At 40.2% G+C, this 16,131-nt stretch overlaps 1 protein-coding gene across 11 annotated transcripts in view; it reads right to left on the bottom strand.

Annotated features, from left to right (window-relative positions):
* Positions 1-16,131, bottom strand: part of CIT (citron rho-interacting serine/threonine kinase) — a 165,105-nt gene that overhangs the window by 112,064 nt on the left and 36,910 nt on the right. For all 11 annotated transcript variants that reach the window (XM_025474152.3, XM_025474159.3, XM_025474161.3 and 8 more), the window contains 2 exons: positions 11,185-11,388; positions 9,628-9,781 (listed from right to left, as the gene is read on the bottom strand). In XM_025474152.3, coding sequence (XP_025329937.3) covers positions 9,628-9,781; positions 11,185-11,388 — 358 coding nt within the window. The remainder of the gene's footprint in view (positions 1-9,627; positions 9,782-11,184; positions 11,389-16,131) is intronic.

Below are 16,131 nucleotides of genomic sequence, written 5' to 3' on the forward strand. Positions count from 1 at the left end.
TTTTTTTATCAGAGTTCAATTTGCCAACATATAGCATAACACCCAGTGCTCATGCCATCAAGTGCCCCCCTCAGTGCCCATCACCCAGTCACCCCCACCCCCCACTCACCTCCCTTTCCACCACCCGTTCATTTCCCAGAGTTAGGAGTCTCTTATGTTCTGTCTCCCTTTCTGATATTTCCTACTCATTTTTTCTCCTTTCCCTTTTATTCGCTTTCACTATTTTTTTTTTAATTTTTATTTATTTATGATAGTCACACACAGAGAGAGAGAGAGGCAGAGACACAGGCAGAGGGAGAAGCAGGCTCCATGCACCGGGAGCCCGACGTGGGATTCGATCCCGGGTCTCCAGGATCACGCCCTGGGCCAAAGGCAGGCGCCAAACCACTGCGCCACCCAGGGATCCCTCGCTTTCACTATTTTTTATATTCCCCAAGTGAATGGGACCATATAATGTTTGTCCTTCTCCAATTGACTTATTTCAATCAGCATAATACCCTCCTCCAGTTCCAAATAAATAAATAAATAAATGAATAACCCTCTAGTTCCATCCACATCGAAGCAAATGGTGGGTATTTGTCATTTCTAATGGCTGAGTAATATTCCATTGTATACATAGACCACAGCTTCTTTATCCATTCATCTTTCGATGGACACCAAGGCTCCTTCCACAGTTTGGCTATTGTGGACATTGCTGCTATAAACATCGGGGTGCAGGTGTCCCGGCGTTTCACTGCATCTGTATCTTTGGGGTAAATCCCCAGCAGTGCAGTTGCTGGGTCGTAGGGCAGGTCTATTTTTAACTCTTTGAGGAACCTCCACACAGTTTTCCAGAGTGGCTGCACCAGTTCACATTCCCACCAACAGTGCAAGAGGGTTCCCCTTTCTCCACATCCTCTCCAACATTTGTTGTTTCCTGCCTTGTTAATTTTCCCCATTCTCACTGGTGTGAGGTGGTATCTCATTGTGGTTTTGATTTGTATTTCCCTGATGGCAAGTGATGCGGAGCATGTTCTCATGTGCTTGTTGGCCATGTCTATGTCTTCCTCTGTGAGATTTCTGTTCATGTCTTTTGCCCATTTCATGATTGGATTGTTTTTTTCTTTGGTGTTGAGTTTAATAAGTTCTTTATAGATCTTGGATACTAGCCCTTTATCTGATACATCATTTGCAAATATCTTCTCCCATTTTGTAGGTTGTCTTTTAGTTTCAATAAATCAGCACAGTACTATAAATCTATTTTCCCTCCCTTATAATTCTTTTTTTAAATTTTATTTATTTATTCCTGAGAGACAGAGACATAGGCAGAGGGAGAAGCAGGCTCCGTGCAGGGAGCCCAACGTAGGACTCGATCCCGGGTCTCCAGGATCACGCCCTGGGCCGAAGGCGGCGCTAAACCGCTGAACCACCGGGGCTGCCCATAACATTCTTAATAACATTTTCTCTAGCTTATTTTATTGTAAGAATATAGTGTGTAATACATATAACACACAAAATACATGTTATATGGCTATTTACATCATCAGTAAAGTTTCTGGTCAACAGTAGGCTGTTAAAAGCTTTGGGGGAGTCAAAAGTTATATGCCGATTTTTGACTATGCAGGAGTCAGCACCCCTAACCCTCATATTGTTCAAAAGAAACTGTAACTGTTCTATTTTCCTTTTTGCTTTGGCCACTAGGAGGCTAGGAGTCCCAAACTGGTCCTCGTCCAGCAACTTGACTAGAACTTTTTAGTTTTAACCCTGATTTTATTTCTTTACTGGGATACTTAGTCTCTTCAACCAGATTCCCACACTTATTTATTTTTAATCCTTTTGATATTGCAATTACCTCTAAAATAAGCCATCTCAATTTATCTTGGAATAAAATGAAATACTGCATATTTTTAACATCTCTGGATATAGCTTCTAAATTCAGAATGGAGCAGGGAAATCCCATAATCCTAATTTATAAGCATTTAGCTCTTCTTAGCCTATTTGCTCCTATCATAACTTACTTTCTAAAAAGCGAACAATCCCCAAGAGACACATAAATACTCGCCTGTATAGCCCATAAGCCTGTAAGACCTACTGACTACGTATCTTCATTACTCCTTGTTTATGTTGGAGGGTGGGGTGCCCAGATCCTCCTAGTCTAGTAAGCTGAATTCCTGCCATCACTACTATAGCATCCCTCCCACTTTCTTACCCCTCCCTCTGTCGTGCTGATCTCCCAACAGCCCAGCTCCCCTTCCTCATTTCCTCATGCCCCTGAAGTGACTAGGTGGCTGTCTGACAGGGAGATATATTTAAGGGCCAACCAGGGCAAACAAAGCACATCTACCAACCCCCAAAAACTAGCTTAGGAAACAAAGCGTGGACAGATATCTACCCAAATGATAGGAATCCAAAACAAACAGACCTGAAAAAGGCCCAAAATAAACCAACACCTATATGCTTCACAAGCCACTGCGATAATGCTATTCTAAACACAGAATGCTAAAACAAATAAGTGAAATATTCATGTTAAAACCATAAGGGGTGGGACGCCTGGGAGACTCAGTGGTTGAGCATCCACCTTTGGCTCAGGTCATGATCCCAGGGTCCTGGGATGGAGTCCTGCATCGGGCTCCCCACAGGGAGCCTACTTCTCCCTCTGCCTATGTCTGTGCCTCTCTCTCTGTGTCTCTCATGAACAAATAAATAAAATCTTTAAAAAAATAATTAAAAAAAAACATAAGGGGTTTTCATTTGTAAGGAAGAGAATGCTGCTCATCAGAAATCAATGCCAGAATAGTCCATTCAAAGGACAAATATGGTAGGGTTTACAAAGATCTCTTCATTTATATCAATGATGCAGGAAAATCACCTGACAATAAAAACTCCTGATTTCTTAGAAGGCAATATAATGAGGTTGTTAAGAGTATAGGCCATACTGGTGTTTATGTTAGAATATTCCGGAAAGTTATATAAGAAACTAACAATAGTGGTTCACTTTAGAGAGAGGCCCTGCGCATAGAGTGAGAAGGAGACTAGTTTCACTGTTTAACCTTCTGGGTCACTTGAATTTTTTTTTTTTTTTTTTTAAATCAAGGACTGTATAAACTTTTCAAATAAATAAAAGCAAAGAGAACTTGGAGTCCTAGAGACCTGAATTTGCTTCGGCCACTGCCAACCACAGGCTCTGGGACCTTCGTCAAGCGGCTTCATCTACTTAGGCCTCAATATCCTTACATGTACTGTGAGACTAATCATAGCACCCGTCTCACAGAGGTACAGTGAGTTAATGGGACAATAATACATATAATGTGCTTTGCAGAGCCCCTGGTACATAGGAGGTACTCAATAGAAGGATGGCAATAAAATACACACCAAAAAAGTTAATGAAGAAAACTTTGAATCCATCCTTAATTAAAAGTAAATATGAGACAATAGTTAGCTGAGGAGGGATGGGGAGTGCAAGGCATAAAAATGCCTTCTTTACAACCACCTATTTGCTATCAGCAGGTGGAGATTAAGTGAAGCCACCATCTTGAAAGATATGAAAGCTGTAAAGTCTGGGGGAAAAAAAGCTTTCAATTCCTCAAAAGCAGAGCCTAAAATCCAGCATTTCTAAGCAGTTCATCAGCCAATGGAAGTCCTCAGCCAAAAAGCAGTCTCCCCTTATCCTGAGCCCAGAGAATACAATGAGGAAGCAGGATCCTGCAAAGATGAGAAAGAAATTCTAAGGCTCATCTTGCACGGCTTTGCAAATGCTAATATTCACAGGAATCTTATTTCTGGGGACCTTATTAAAGTGCCATTTCTGACTCAGCAGGTCTAGGGGGGCCCGAGTATCTGCATCCCTAACAAGCTCCCAGGTGATGTCAGGGATGCCGATGCTGTTGGTCCATGGACCACACTCTACACAACAAGATCCTACTGGCCCCAAACTATACTTCCATCATTTGTCAGCAATGACAGTCTTGAGTGATTCTGATCACTGCAATACTTTCTCTCCTAGTAACCACCAGGCCAATTCTCAATCACTGGTTCTCCATCAGAGGCAGATACAGCCCCCAAAGGACACTGGGCAAGGTCTGGAGATATATTTGGTTGGCACAAACTGCAGGGGGGAGGGTGCTGCTGGCATCCATGGCTAGAGGCCAAGGTGCTGCTAAATATTCTGCAATTCACACATCAGCTCCCACCACAAAGAGTGATCTGGTCCCATAGGTCAATAGTGCCAAGGTTGAGAAACGCTGTTCTAATAAACAGAAAATATAAATCAAATCCTGTCATTCATCCCAAGATGACATAAACCCCAATTTTGGAAATGAGTCTTCAATGCAACATTGTTCTTTCTCATGGCTAGGTCTGAGGCTGGGGAGGGTAACAGATCAGAGGAAAGAACAGGATGGTGTATGTGCAGAAGGAGTCACCAGGTCATAGTCCATATTTTGTTTAAAATCAAGCCTATGAGGGATGCCTGGGTGGCTCAGTGGTTGAGTGTCTGCCTTTGGCTCAGGGTGTGATCCCAGGGTCCTGGGATCAAGTCCTGTATCATGTTCCCAGCAGGGAGTCTTCTTCTCCCTCTGCCTATGTCTCTCCCTCTCTTTGTGTGTCTTTCATGACTAAATAAATAAAATCTTAAATAAATAAATAAATAAATAAATAAATAAATAAATAAATAAATAAAATCTTAAAAAAAAAAAAATCAAGCCTATGTGAGGGCATGGGGGTGACTCAGTTGGTTAAGTGTCTGACTCTTGATTTCGGCTCAGGTCATGATCTTAGGGTCCTGAGATTGAGGCCCAGGACATGATGGTTTTGGATGAAAGGGACTAGCATGCTGGTTCCTGTGACATCACTATGCCTGTTCTGGGTAGATATTTTAACAGATGGGACTAGAAAAGCACACCAGGCAGCAAAACTTCCCCATTGACAGGAACAGGTACGTAATACCAGGAAATGGAGGTATAACCACAAAGGCACAAATGAAAGAGGTGTTCCAATTGGCCTCAGCTCTCCAGCAGCACAAAAATCAGGCTGGGTACACCCAGACTCTTGCCCAATATAGGAAACATCATTGGGACTGCAGAGCCCAGGGCAGCCAATATCCTTAAGAAGCCTCCTACTAGAACCTGGAAAGCAGCCTTGAAATAATGATGATAATAATAAGCAGCTGAAAAACGCACACTGACATCTGATCATGTGAAGCTGGGAATGGAATATCAGGGTAATGGGTGTCTAGTGACCTTCATGGGGCAATAACTCATCACAAAGCTTTTGACTTGCTGGGAGAATCAGCATTCTAGAACTGGGTCAGGTTCCTGGTTCGCATAGCGTTGCCCAGAGCAACCCAAAGAGGCTGGACCCAGGAGGACACAGATGTTTCATCTGACTTTGGAATCAAAACCAAGGCATGTCCTAGTTCCCCCCTCAGCAGCCACTCCCAATTCTATCATTCATAAATTTGCCCAGACCCCTCTTAAACTGCATTTATATATCCTGCCAGGGCCACCTCTGGAGATAATGAGTTTTAGAAGATTCTTACCTGCTGTGTTAAGCAGTACTTCCTTTCTTTGGTTACAACAAGAAAAAGAAGAATTAGGGGTGAGGCAGCAGAGAGGCTAATGTTGCTTTCATCAAGGAACAATCTTGGGTGTGGAGGGTAGAAATATTTAATATGCTGGAACCATAAGGCATTTAAGTAGCAACCATAAACTCAAGAAATCCAATGGCTTCAAGTGTTTTGGTTGATCAAAATCACTCAATGCTTATTTATGAAAAATAGGACTGGACAAAGGCATAATTTCTGTTAGAGTTATGTAGTTAGGAAGTAACTCAAATAGCATGGAGTCCAGCAATGTTTAAATCACACAACCCTGAATTGATTGCAAATATGCAGGGAATGGAGGTTGGTGAAAAACAGGGAAATCTGCTAGGAGAAACAATAAATACCACGGCTCTCTGCATAGCAAGGGATGCCACAGAACCTTCAGGAAAAGTTGCTACCAGTCCTCAGTGGACATGAAGAGCCAACCCACCCTGGTGTAGTCCCATCCACCACAAACACTCTCATTGCAATATGGCACACCCTGGACTGATCCTGGAACAGAAGAGAGACATAAAGGAAGAAACTGGTGAAATCAGAATAAAGTCTCAAGTTTAATTAATAGTAATGTGCAAATATTAATCTCAGTTTTGACAAATGTGGCATAGTTATGTAAGATGTTATAACAGTAGGGGAAACTGGGAGAAGGGTATTGGGAACTCTCTGTGCCATCTTTGCAACTTCTCTATAAATCTATTCCAAAGTAAAAGGTTTATTAAAACTAAGAGAAATGTTTTAAGGCAAACATATTTCACAACACTTCAGAGCCACTATACTGAGAGTTAGAAGTCCATAAAAATCATTGAGATTTTTGAGAATCAAGACTTAAGGCAAAGTACATGAAAAGATATTTTTCTAAAGAAGACATACAGACAGCCAACAGGTATATGAAAAGGTGCTGAACATCGCTCATCATCAGGGAAATGCAAATCAAAACCACAATAAGATAGCACTACACCTGTTAGGATGACTAGTATCCAAAAGACAAAAGAGGGGCACCTGAGTGGCTCAGCTGGTTGAGTATCTGACTCTTGATCTCACTCCGGTCTTAATCTCAGGGTCATGGGTTTGGGTCCCACACTGGGCTCCACACCCAGCATGGAGCCTATTTGGAGGGAAAAAAAAAAAAAGACAAGTGTTGGCAAGAACGTGGAGTAAAGGGAATCCTTGTATGGTGTTGGTAGGAATGTTGTTACAACCACTATGCAAAACAGTATAAAGGTTGCTCAAAAACTAAAAATAGAACTACCACATGACCCAATAATCCCTCTTCTGGTTGTATACCCCAAAAAAAATAAATCAGCACCTCAAAGAGATATCTGTGCTCTCATGTTTATAGCAGCATTATTCACAATCAAGATACAGAAACAATCTAAGTGCCAATCAATGGATGACTGGATAAAGTTGTGGTATATAAACCACACAAGGTAATATCTTTCAGCCTTAAAACAAAACAAAACAAAACAAAAACAAAAACAATAAAAGATGGAAATCCTGCCATTTGCAGCAACATGGATGAACCTGGAGGACATTATGCTAAGGGAAATAATATAGGCACAGAGAGAGAAAAAACTACATGAGCTCACTTTTCTGTGAAATCTGAGAGTTAAAAGCATGGAAGCAGAGAATAGGATGGCTACCAGACAGGGAGGCAGGGGAAATGGAGAAATAGTGGTCAAAGGGTGTGAAGTTGGAGTTATAGAGGATAAATAAGTAGATCCAATACGCAGCATGATGACTATGGTTAATAACACTATATTGAACACAGGCAATTTGCTAAGAGAGTAGATTACAGGTGCTCTCAACACAGAAAAGGAAAAAATGGTAACTGTGAGAAGATGGATATGATCATTAGCTTGACTACAGTAATCACTTCACCATGTATATGTACATCAAATCATCATGTTGTACACCTTAAATATATACAATTTTTACTTAAAAAAATAACCTCAAAAAAAAAAATCAGGATGCAGATGGACGAGAATTCCATGATACAAAATGGTGGGGGTGGAGGTGGGAGTGGAGGGTGACACATGCACATGTGTTAAAAAATAAGGAAAAACTGGGCATCTCTCTGGCTCAGTTAGTGGAGTGTGCAGCTAGCTCCTGGCTCTTGGTCTCAGGGTTGTGTGTTCAAGCCCCATGTTGGGTATAGAGATTGCTTAAAAATAAAACCTTTAAAAAAATAAGAAGAAAAAAAAAGTGGATATGTATTAGGACATGGAAAATTCTAAGTAGATAGCCACAGGAGGCAGGGTAAGTATGAAAGCAGCAAGTGTGAAGATGACCAAGACTGCAGTGACCCATTACAATGTCATCTCACCCCAAAGAAAACCGGGACCTTCTAAAATATGGGCCTTGTTTTGTTTGTTTAAAGATTTTATGTATTTTATTTTAGAGAGAGATAGCAGGGGGAGAGACCCAGTGAGGGGGGAGAAAAACCCAAGCAGACTCTGCACGGAGCACAGAGCCCAACGTAGGGCTCAATCGCATGACCCTGAGATCAGACCTGAGCCAAAACCAAGAGTTAGATGCTTAATCAACAGCGCCACTCTGGCACCCCTAAAAGATGGGCCTTGTGATAGACAGCATGAGCCACAATCCACACTGACATGTATCCTCTACAGGCACTGTGTAATTTACAGAACAGGAGTTACACTTGTTAAACCCAATAAGCCTAGAGCCTATAAAACAGCCTGGAAGAAAAAGACTAGGACAAAACCTGGGAATTCGGACACAATATCAAAAACAACATCAAGGTGTACCAAAACTCAAAGTTACTGGGGTAATTCATCACCACTCACTGGCTCACTTGAATGGAGACAGGTTTTTTATTTTTTGTTTTTTGTTTTGAGACAGGTTTTTAAGACATAATCGGTAAGTTCATGCATAGAAACATTAACTGCTCATTTAAGAAGACTATAGAAATACAAAGGCAAGGCAAGAAAAGACTGAGTATATGAATTGTATCTATTGGAAACTGTATCAAATCTTTCTAAAGGCAGAAAAAGAAGACAGGCTTGAAAATATACTGTTGATTAAAAGCCCTGAACCTTGGAAATTTGGGGGCTGATGCCTAAAGATTAGAAAAATTAAGTAACATCCAGAAAGAAAAAGAATTGCTAAGATTTATAAAAATGTAGTCTATTTAAATATTTGCGCACATTAGAGAAACCATCAAAATTACTTTTAACTGGACAACACTGGATCTTAACCCAACTCATACATTATGACAATATGCCTCCAACTAGAAGCCTAGTTTTGACACCTTAGAAATGGATTCCACTCCCCACGTCCCCTCATCACCAAAGATAAAACACAGACCAACTGCTTTCCTACTGGTTCTACTGTGCTAATCACTGGGTCACATTCAATCAACAACACATCCAAAAATAAAAAAGGTTTAACAACAAATTACCAATTTGTAAAACAAACAAACAAAAAAAGCATTTGGGTTTTGTTGATAATAAATCAGGTCTCTGTTTTTAATGAATTTCGTTTGCACTAAATAACCCCAAAGAGACACGTATATGAATGACTCCACTGTGCGTCTACATTATAGATTTTATAAGCCTGTGAGCAAAGACAAATATTCTCGAGGAAAACAAATGAACACAGAGAGACATTTATGGTTCTGCTGCAGGCTTGGCCATTCGCAGAGCAACCTCACACTATGCCTCATTTTTGAGTCTTTTTTCCTAACCTGTGAAGGATATACCTACGCTTATTTTTCCTCTGAGAAGAAACTGTCAAAGCGAGTGACAACACTTGAACTCCATCAGTCTGCCCTTTTAACTCACTGAGGGATGATGTTCTGAAGGCCATGTAAGCAGAGAGTTTGATAAATAACCCCGGTCTGTGCAAACAATTTTGGAAAAGAATTATCACTTACCGACAGCTCCATCATTAGCCTTTTCTATCCCCTGTAGATAATTAAGGCCCTTATTTCTATAATTTATACCACCTTCTGTGGGACAGAACAATTGCAGATCATTCCTAAGTGTTTACACTCAATTCCAACACCGGAAGTGAAGGACTATGGCTCTACTTACAGTTACGAATGTTATTCCAGTCAATTTTAGAGAAGAAAGGGTGGCAGCACAGGCCTTCAAACTTCAGTCTCTCTCTCTGGCCACACAGCAAACTCTGAATCAGATCAAGTAATTCACCACTAACTTTGGGGTCATCTGGAAACTTCAAAAACCGCTATTCCAAAAAATAAAATACAATAAAATAGAATAAGCACCCTCTTAGCAGATTCCACTTCTCATGTTCCAAAGTTAAAAAAGTATTTCTCATATATGCAAGTTCCCCCCCCCCCTTTTTTTTTTGTTTGTTTAAAAGAAGGAAGTTTTGTGCCCTCTTAACTTTGGACCAAAGGCATGTTCCCAAAATAAATGGCCTGTTCACATCAATAGGCCTTGTTCCTTTGCAAGGGTTCAATATCCTTCATGATTTGACCCCGCTCCTCTCTGTCTCTTGTAGCTACACTCCCCATCTCGCTCTTTGCTGTCCAACAATGATGAGCTATTTAAAGCTGCCTGAACAAATCATGCTGTTCTCTCTGCCTAGAACGCCCTCCCCAGCCCGCACCCCTCTTCCACCCTATCACTGCCCCCACCATGCTCCCTCTGCAATCTACTCTGCACAAACACAGAGCACTGTGATTTCTGTGTGATAACAGGGAAAGAAGGCAGAGAGCCTTTTCCTTGCTCATCACTGCAAACCCAGTTTACTAACCATGCCTAGTGCAACTCACTCATTACTGAATAGCAGACTGAAATGAAGGAGATAAATTGGCCCCAAGAATCATGCAAAGGAAAACTTTAACCCCAGAGGAGACTCGAGAATAACAAGTAATATTATATGTATGTATTAAGCATATAAAATATGTATTATACACACGAAAATATGTATTAAGTATTCCAGAAAGATGAGATTGAGTTAGAAAAACCTATGAAGTTTCCCTTTTGCCTAAAACATACATATTTAATCATATCCTTAAGAAATGGGCTTAGTATACTGGAACATACAATTATTAGAAAAGAGTTTTAATTCCACTTCATATATATTCCTATAATTCTAATCCCTATACCCATATGATTTTACTAACATATTCAACAGCTAAGAGTACTGAGAAAGAACACAGCATAATATTAAAGGAAGACTGCCTGTCACTCTAGGTAAGTTAGTTACTTAACCATTTTGGCCTTGGTTCCTCATCTGTGAAATGAAAAGAATATCTACCTCTTACATTGTTTGAGGATTAGCCAAGTTAATGAACTATATTTCAAGTCTAAGACCCAGTTATTACCTTAACAGCACTAAAATCAAAATGCATTTTATAATCAATGAAATGATAGATTAATTGGCAACAGTTCTTTTTTAATAGTACCTAAAATAATGGCATAGGCTTACAATGACTGGCAGCTGAGAGTCAATAAAATACAATTACTAAAGCGTTTAGAGCAGCTTTTAGCCCAAAGTGCTTTATAGGTATTTGCTATTGTTATTATCTGGCACTGCTGATTTACATTACAAATGTTCACTCATACATTTTTAAATGACAGTTCTTGATATTACTTCAAAATCTCCTAATAGCTCTTTACCTGGAAATTCATGATGTTACTGAAGGTTCTGGCCGAAGTTCCCTCTGTGAATGGGGACATTCCATAAACCATTTCATATGCAATCACTCCCACTGACCACCAATCACAGTCTAGACTATAGATGCCTTTCCCGTCCCCATTCATCACGGTCAACACTTCAGGGGCCATGTAATCTGGAGTCCCAATCGGGAGTTTGGCGCTCACCTGGAAATCCATAAATAAAATGAACATGGCAAACTTTCAATTATTCTCAAATAGATTGCCAACAACCACATTTCAGACACAAGCTGATTTGCTACTGATTACTATTCTCCCAGGTACTTAAGCCTTCTGTCAAGTGGCATGCTGTCAGAAAATGCAAACGATTTACTAATTAAAAAAAAAAAAAAAAAGCACATAATATAATCCAAAGGCAAAAGGGCAAGAGTTGATGATACATGCCCTTTGGTTGCACAAATAACAGTTGGATATATAACTAGAACAGAAGAGGTCTTTCCTGATATACATTCCACAAAGCTTCTCTTACTTATGAAAACAGCAAAATGATTAATAAATCCTAAAGATGAATCTATAAGATCAATCTACCCATTACTGAAAACCTGGCAGCTATAACTGGGGCAAAACAATATGGCAAACTCCTTGTATCTCAAGTTTAAATATCTGGAATCACCATTCCTACTTTGAGCCACCCACAGGGAAAAACATGATAAATTTCCACCAGAGGTCCAAGGTGAATGAGCTCATTTTCCTCACCCCCAACTCCTATTCCTGTGGTTCCCTCCCCACTGTTCAGAAATCCAGAGCCCTCCAACCCAAGGACACTCAGGCACCTGACCTTGGCAGAGAAAGGTTAGGGCAGTGTACTAGGTCTTTTTCTAAGCTAAATATATCCCATTTAAAGAACTGTCCTAAAAAAATAAAAGAGAAAAAAGAACTGTCCTTTTTTTCTGAGAATTTGTCCTTCTGTCGGGGGGGGCGGGGGTTAGATTTATTTATTTATTTATTTATTCATGAGAGACACACAGAGAGAGACAAGGACATAGGCAGAGGGAGAAGCAGGCTCTCTGCAAGGAGCCAGATGCAGGACTCAACCCAGGACCCCGGGATCACAACCTGAGCCAAAGGCAGATGTTCAACCACTGAGCCACCCAGGCATCCCGGTCTTTCTGTTTGTGTTTATAAGCCCTTTGTTTCTGAAATGATGCTGATGAAAGGTTTTCTGCCCCCACCCCAACCCCATCCCTTCCTAGACAACAGAGGAAGCCAGCAACCTTTTCAGCCTTGAAAATTGTTTTGAAGTCTTAATGACTCATGAAATTTGAAGGCTAAGGATCACCTCTCTGACTTCTCTATCAAAACAGACAGGGCCTGATGTTAGTCATATACTGTATTGACCAATAATCCTACGGCTGCCCAATAACCCTGCCTTTAAAAAGGCTTCTCTTGCATGAGCAGTTACATGGGCACTAAAGAACCTTCTCCCCATTAAAGAATGTTGAGTGCCCCCTGAGCGACCTTAGAGATTTTATAGGGATGGCCACACATTTCTAAGGCTGGGTTTTATATCCCTTCCCTAGAGACGGAGACTCAAGCTCTTCCAGACTGTAACTTTAATCTTGTCTATCCCTCTGCCCCAAAGACCCACAGTTATAGGAAACAGACCCATTCTCCCTACTGCTTCTCTTTTCACCCCTTCTTTCAAGCCCACTAGGCGTTTTTCCAAACCCTAATTCCAGATAGCAGTGTGATACTGGTGTTCTTGACACTAGTCATCCATTGCTTTGGGCAACAGAATCTCCACTGAGGGGCAACTGGCCAACTCAGTCAATGGAGTATGCAATTCTTAATCTTGGAGTTGTGAGTTCAAGCCCCACACTGGGTGTAGAGATTAGTTTTTAAAAAGAAAAATCTTTATTGAAGAAGAAGAAGAAGGAGGAGGAGGAGGAGGAGGAGGAGGAGGAGGAGGAGGAGGAGGAGGAGGAGAATTATTTTCATTGCAAGTACCTACTGGGAAAAGCTAGATGGTCACACTACCCAAGAAAGCCACAAGCCATTGCTGATGGACAAAAGAGGGGAGAAAGGAGACAATATCTGTTCTAAGACAGGGCACCTTAAGCTTGAGGAGCTGAAAGCAGCTTAAGTCAAGGGAAAACCTTGATGCTGGGGAGCCTATCCTAAGACTTCTTTTTATATGTGTGTAAATGTTAATGAGCTCAGAACAGGATTAGGATTAAACTACAGGGATTTGGTAAAAATCCTCAATACTGACAATGAGAAATAAAAATATTTTTTAAATATGAAAACAAGAGAAGAAAAACTAATGTCATCATTAAATGCTTATCCTTTTTAATTACCTTGCAGAACTATTACTACGCAATCCTTAAATATGCATCGTTTGCACTTGTTGGGTTTTATCATCACACTGGACTGAGAATATTCAGTTCTCCTTGTTTGCAGCACACAGGGCTTGGTCACTTGTTCATGAGCAAACAGTCAAAAGGAACTTGACTGGGTCGAGTTTATCAGCATGACCCAGCAAGGGGTGTTAAGCCATCAATGCCTCATTTTCAAACTCATGATGAGATTTATCCAAGAAAAGTCAGATAACTCCCTAATTCCTGCCCCACAACAGGTATGCGATTATACACATTTATCTAGTCATATTTCAGGAGATAGAGAGGTTAAGAAAAGAAACAATAAAGGATTAACTTAGATTTCTTTACAAGCAGAGAGAAGAAAACCACTGTCTGCGGCCTCCCAGTCTTCTTTCCATTAAATGCTTAAACATAAAACTATTTCAACCTAACTTTCCCCATGTGGCTACACAGGACAGAAACATCCACCTGCAGAAGCGGGGGTGAGATGAGGGGTTGGGGACCAGGAATGGTATCACTATGTTGTTCCTCTTGGGGAAAAAGGATAAAATCTTTTCACTCCTACATAAATCTCACTAAAGGCTATCGCCCATGGATTTTCAACTGCTCAATGAGGCTGATTAACACTTAATACACTATACTGCTCTTTATTTATAATCTCCTTACAAGTATTTGTGTGGGAGCTGAATGAGAAGGGTTGAAAGAAAAAAAAAGAGAAAGGTTGAAAGAGTTCCGTAGTTGCCACTCTGAGATTCTAATAAGATAAAGTGGGTACCCTAAGGGCAGACAGCACATAGCAGCAGGTAAATGGTATATCTCAGCTCAACACCCAAACCTCTAAGCAGTATGGTCCCCTTTATTAGTAAGAATACTTCAAAGCAACATGCTAAGAAGCTTAACATAATGACAATGGAAGATGTAAAAACCAACAGATCCAAGTGTCACAAATATCTAACATTCACAAATAATATTTAAGAGTGGTAGGGGAAAGGACTGATTTTGAGTGAGTCACATACGTGAATTTCAGTAAATGTAGATTATATTGTATATATTTTGAGTACAAAAAATATTCAGAACCTCCTTTAGGCCTATAAAACATTCTGTTTAAAAGAAACACATGTTGGGATGCCTTGGTGGCTCAGTGGGTTGAGCATCCAACTCTTGGTTTCAACTCACATCATGATCTCAGAGTCATGAGACTAAGCCCTGTCAACGGGCTAAATAAGCTCCATGCTCAGTGCAGTCTGCTTGAGATTCTTTCCCCCTCCTACCTCCCTCTCCCCTCCTCCTTTTGTGCACTCTCTCTCAAATAAATAAAATCTTTATAAATAGATCTTAATTAAAATCTTAATAAATAAAATCTTAAATATGTTTAACCCACTTCCATTGATCAAAAATACAAATAAAAAGTATGATTCTATATCCATATTTGACTTCATCCAGATTGTAGATTACTAATCTTCTATAATTAAAGGGCCTTTTCACTTAAAACAATACTAAAAATTCCTTCCTACTTATGTGCTTATCACATTCTGGCCCTAAAAACACAAAGTTCTGGAGGGGCAATTCTTTATCCGAGAAAAGAGGAGATGCAGTACTCTCAAGTATGCAGAACTCAATGCCCTATCTCCTTCACCAGAATAATCAGGGGATGAGTGCTAAGCTGCAAATAAACCTGGGTGACTCCGGAGGCTCTGTGCCTGAAGTGAAGGTTGTTCCAATTAGAAAAACTGAAAGGATTAGTCTAAAGCACTGAAAAGCAGAAATTTGAAATGAAAGTCCAGTCTCCCTAAGTCAGGACTCAAAAAGAGTGATTCCAGATGCAGAGATAGGGCCTTACTCTTTATTTCCATTTGTTTCTCAAGCAATGACTTTGGATCATAATCTAGTTTTCCAAGGAGGTTTTCCTGTTGCAAATATATAGTCCTGGCTCTCATTAACAAGCTTTCTAACGTTCCTCAACTGACATGCAATGGTTCTCAACCAGGGGTGATTTTGTCCCCCATGGAATACTTAGCAAAGCCTGGAGACATTTTTGGTTTTCACAACTGGAGGGGAGGGTGTTATTGGCATCTAGTAGAGAAAGGCCAAGAATATAGCTAAATATCCTATAATACACAGGATAGTCCCCCACAATAAAGAATTATCCTGGGGTCCCGGGATCAAGTCCCACGTCGAGCTCCTGGCATGGAGCCTGCTTCTCCTTCCTCCTGTGTCTCTGCCTCTCTGTCTCTCATAAATAAATAAATAAATAAATAAATAAATAAATAAATAAATAAGTAAGTAAGTAAGTAAGTAAGTAAATCTAAAAAAAAAAAAAAAAAGAATTATCCAGAGCAAAATGTCAATGTAGATGGTATCCAGAGCTATGTACTTACACTTCAATTATCAGACAATGTATCTATGCTTCAGTTTATTTCTAGATGCATGAGGTTATTAAGGTCATTCATGCAAAGTACAAGTTTTTGAATACTAAATGATAAAACTTTGCAGAACTTAACTTTTTCCTGTGCTTTATTCCACTAAATTCGACAACTAGGTTTTTCATGACTATTTCTGAATTGCCTATAAT

This window comes from Canis lupus, chromosome 26, assembly GCF_003254725.2.
Source record: "Canis lupus dingo isolate Sandy chromosome 26, ASM325472v2, whole genome shotgun sequence".
Lineage (NCBI taxonomy): Eukaryota > Metazoa > Chordata > Mammalia > Carnivora > Canidae > Canis > Canis lupus.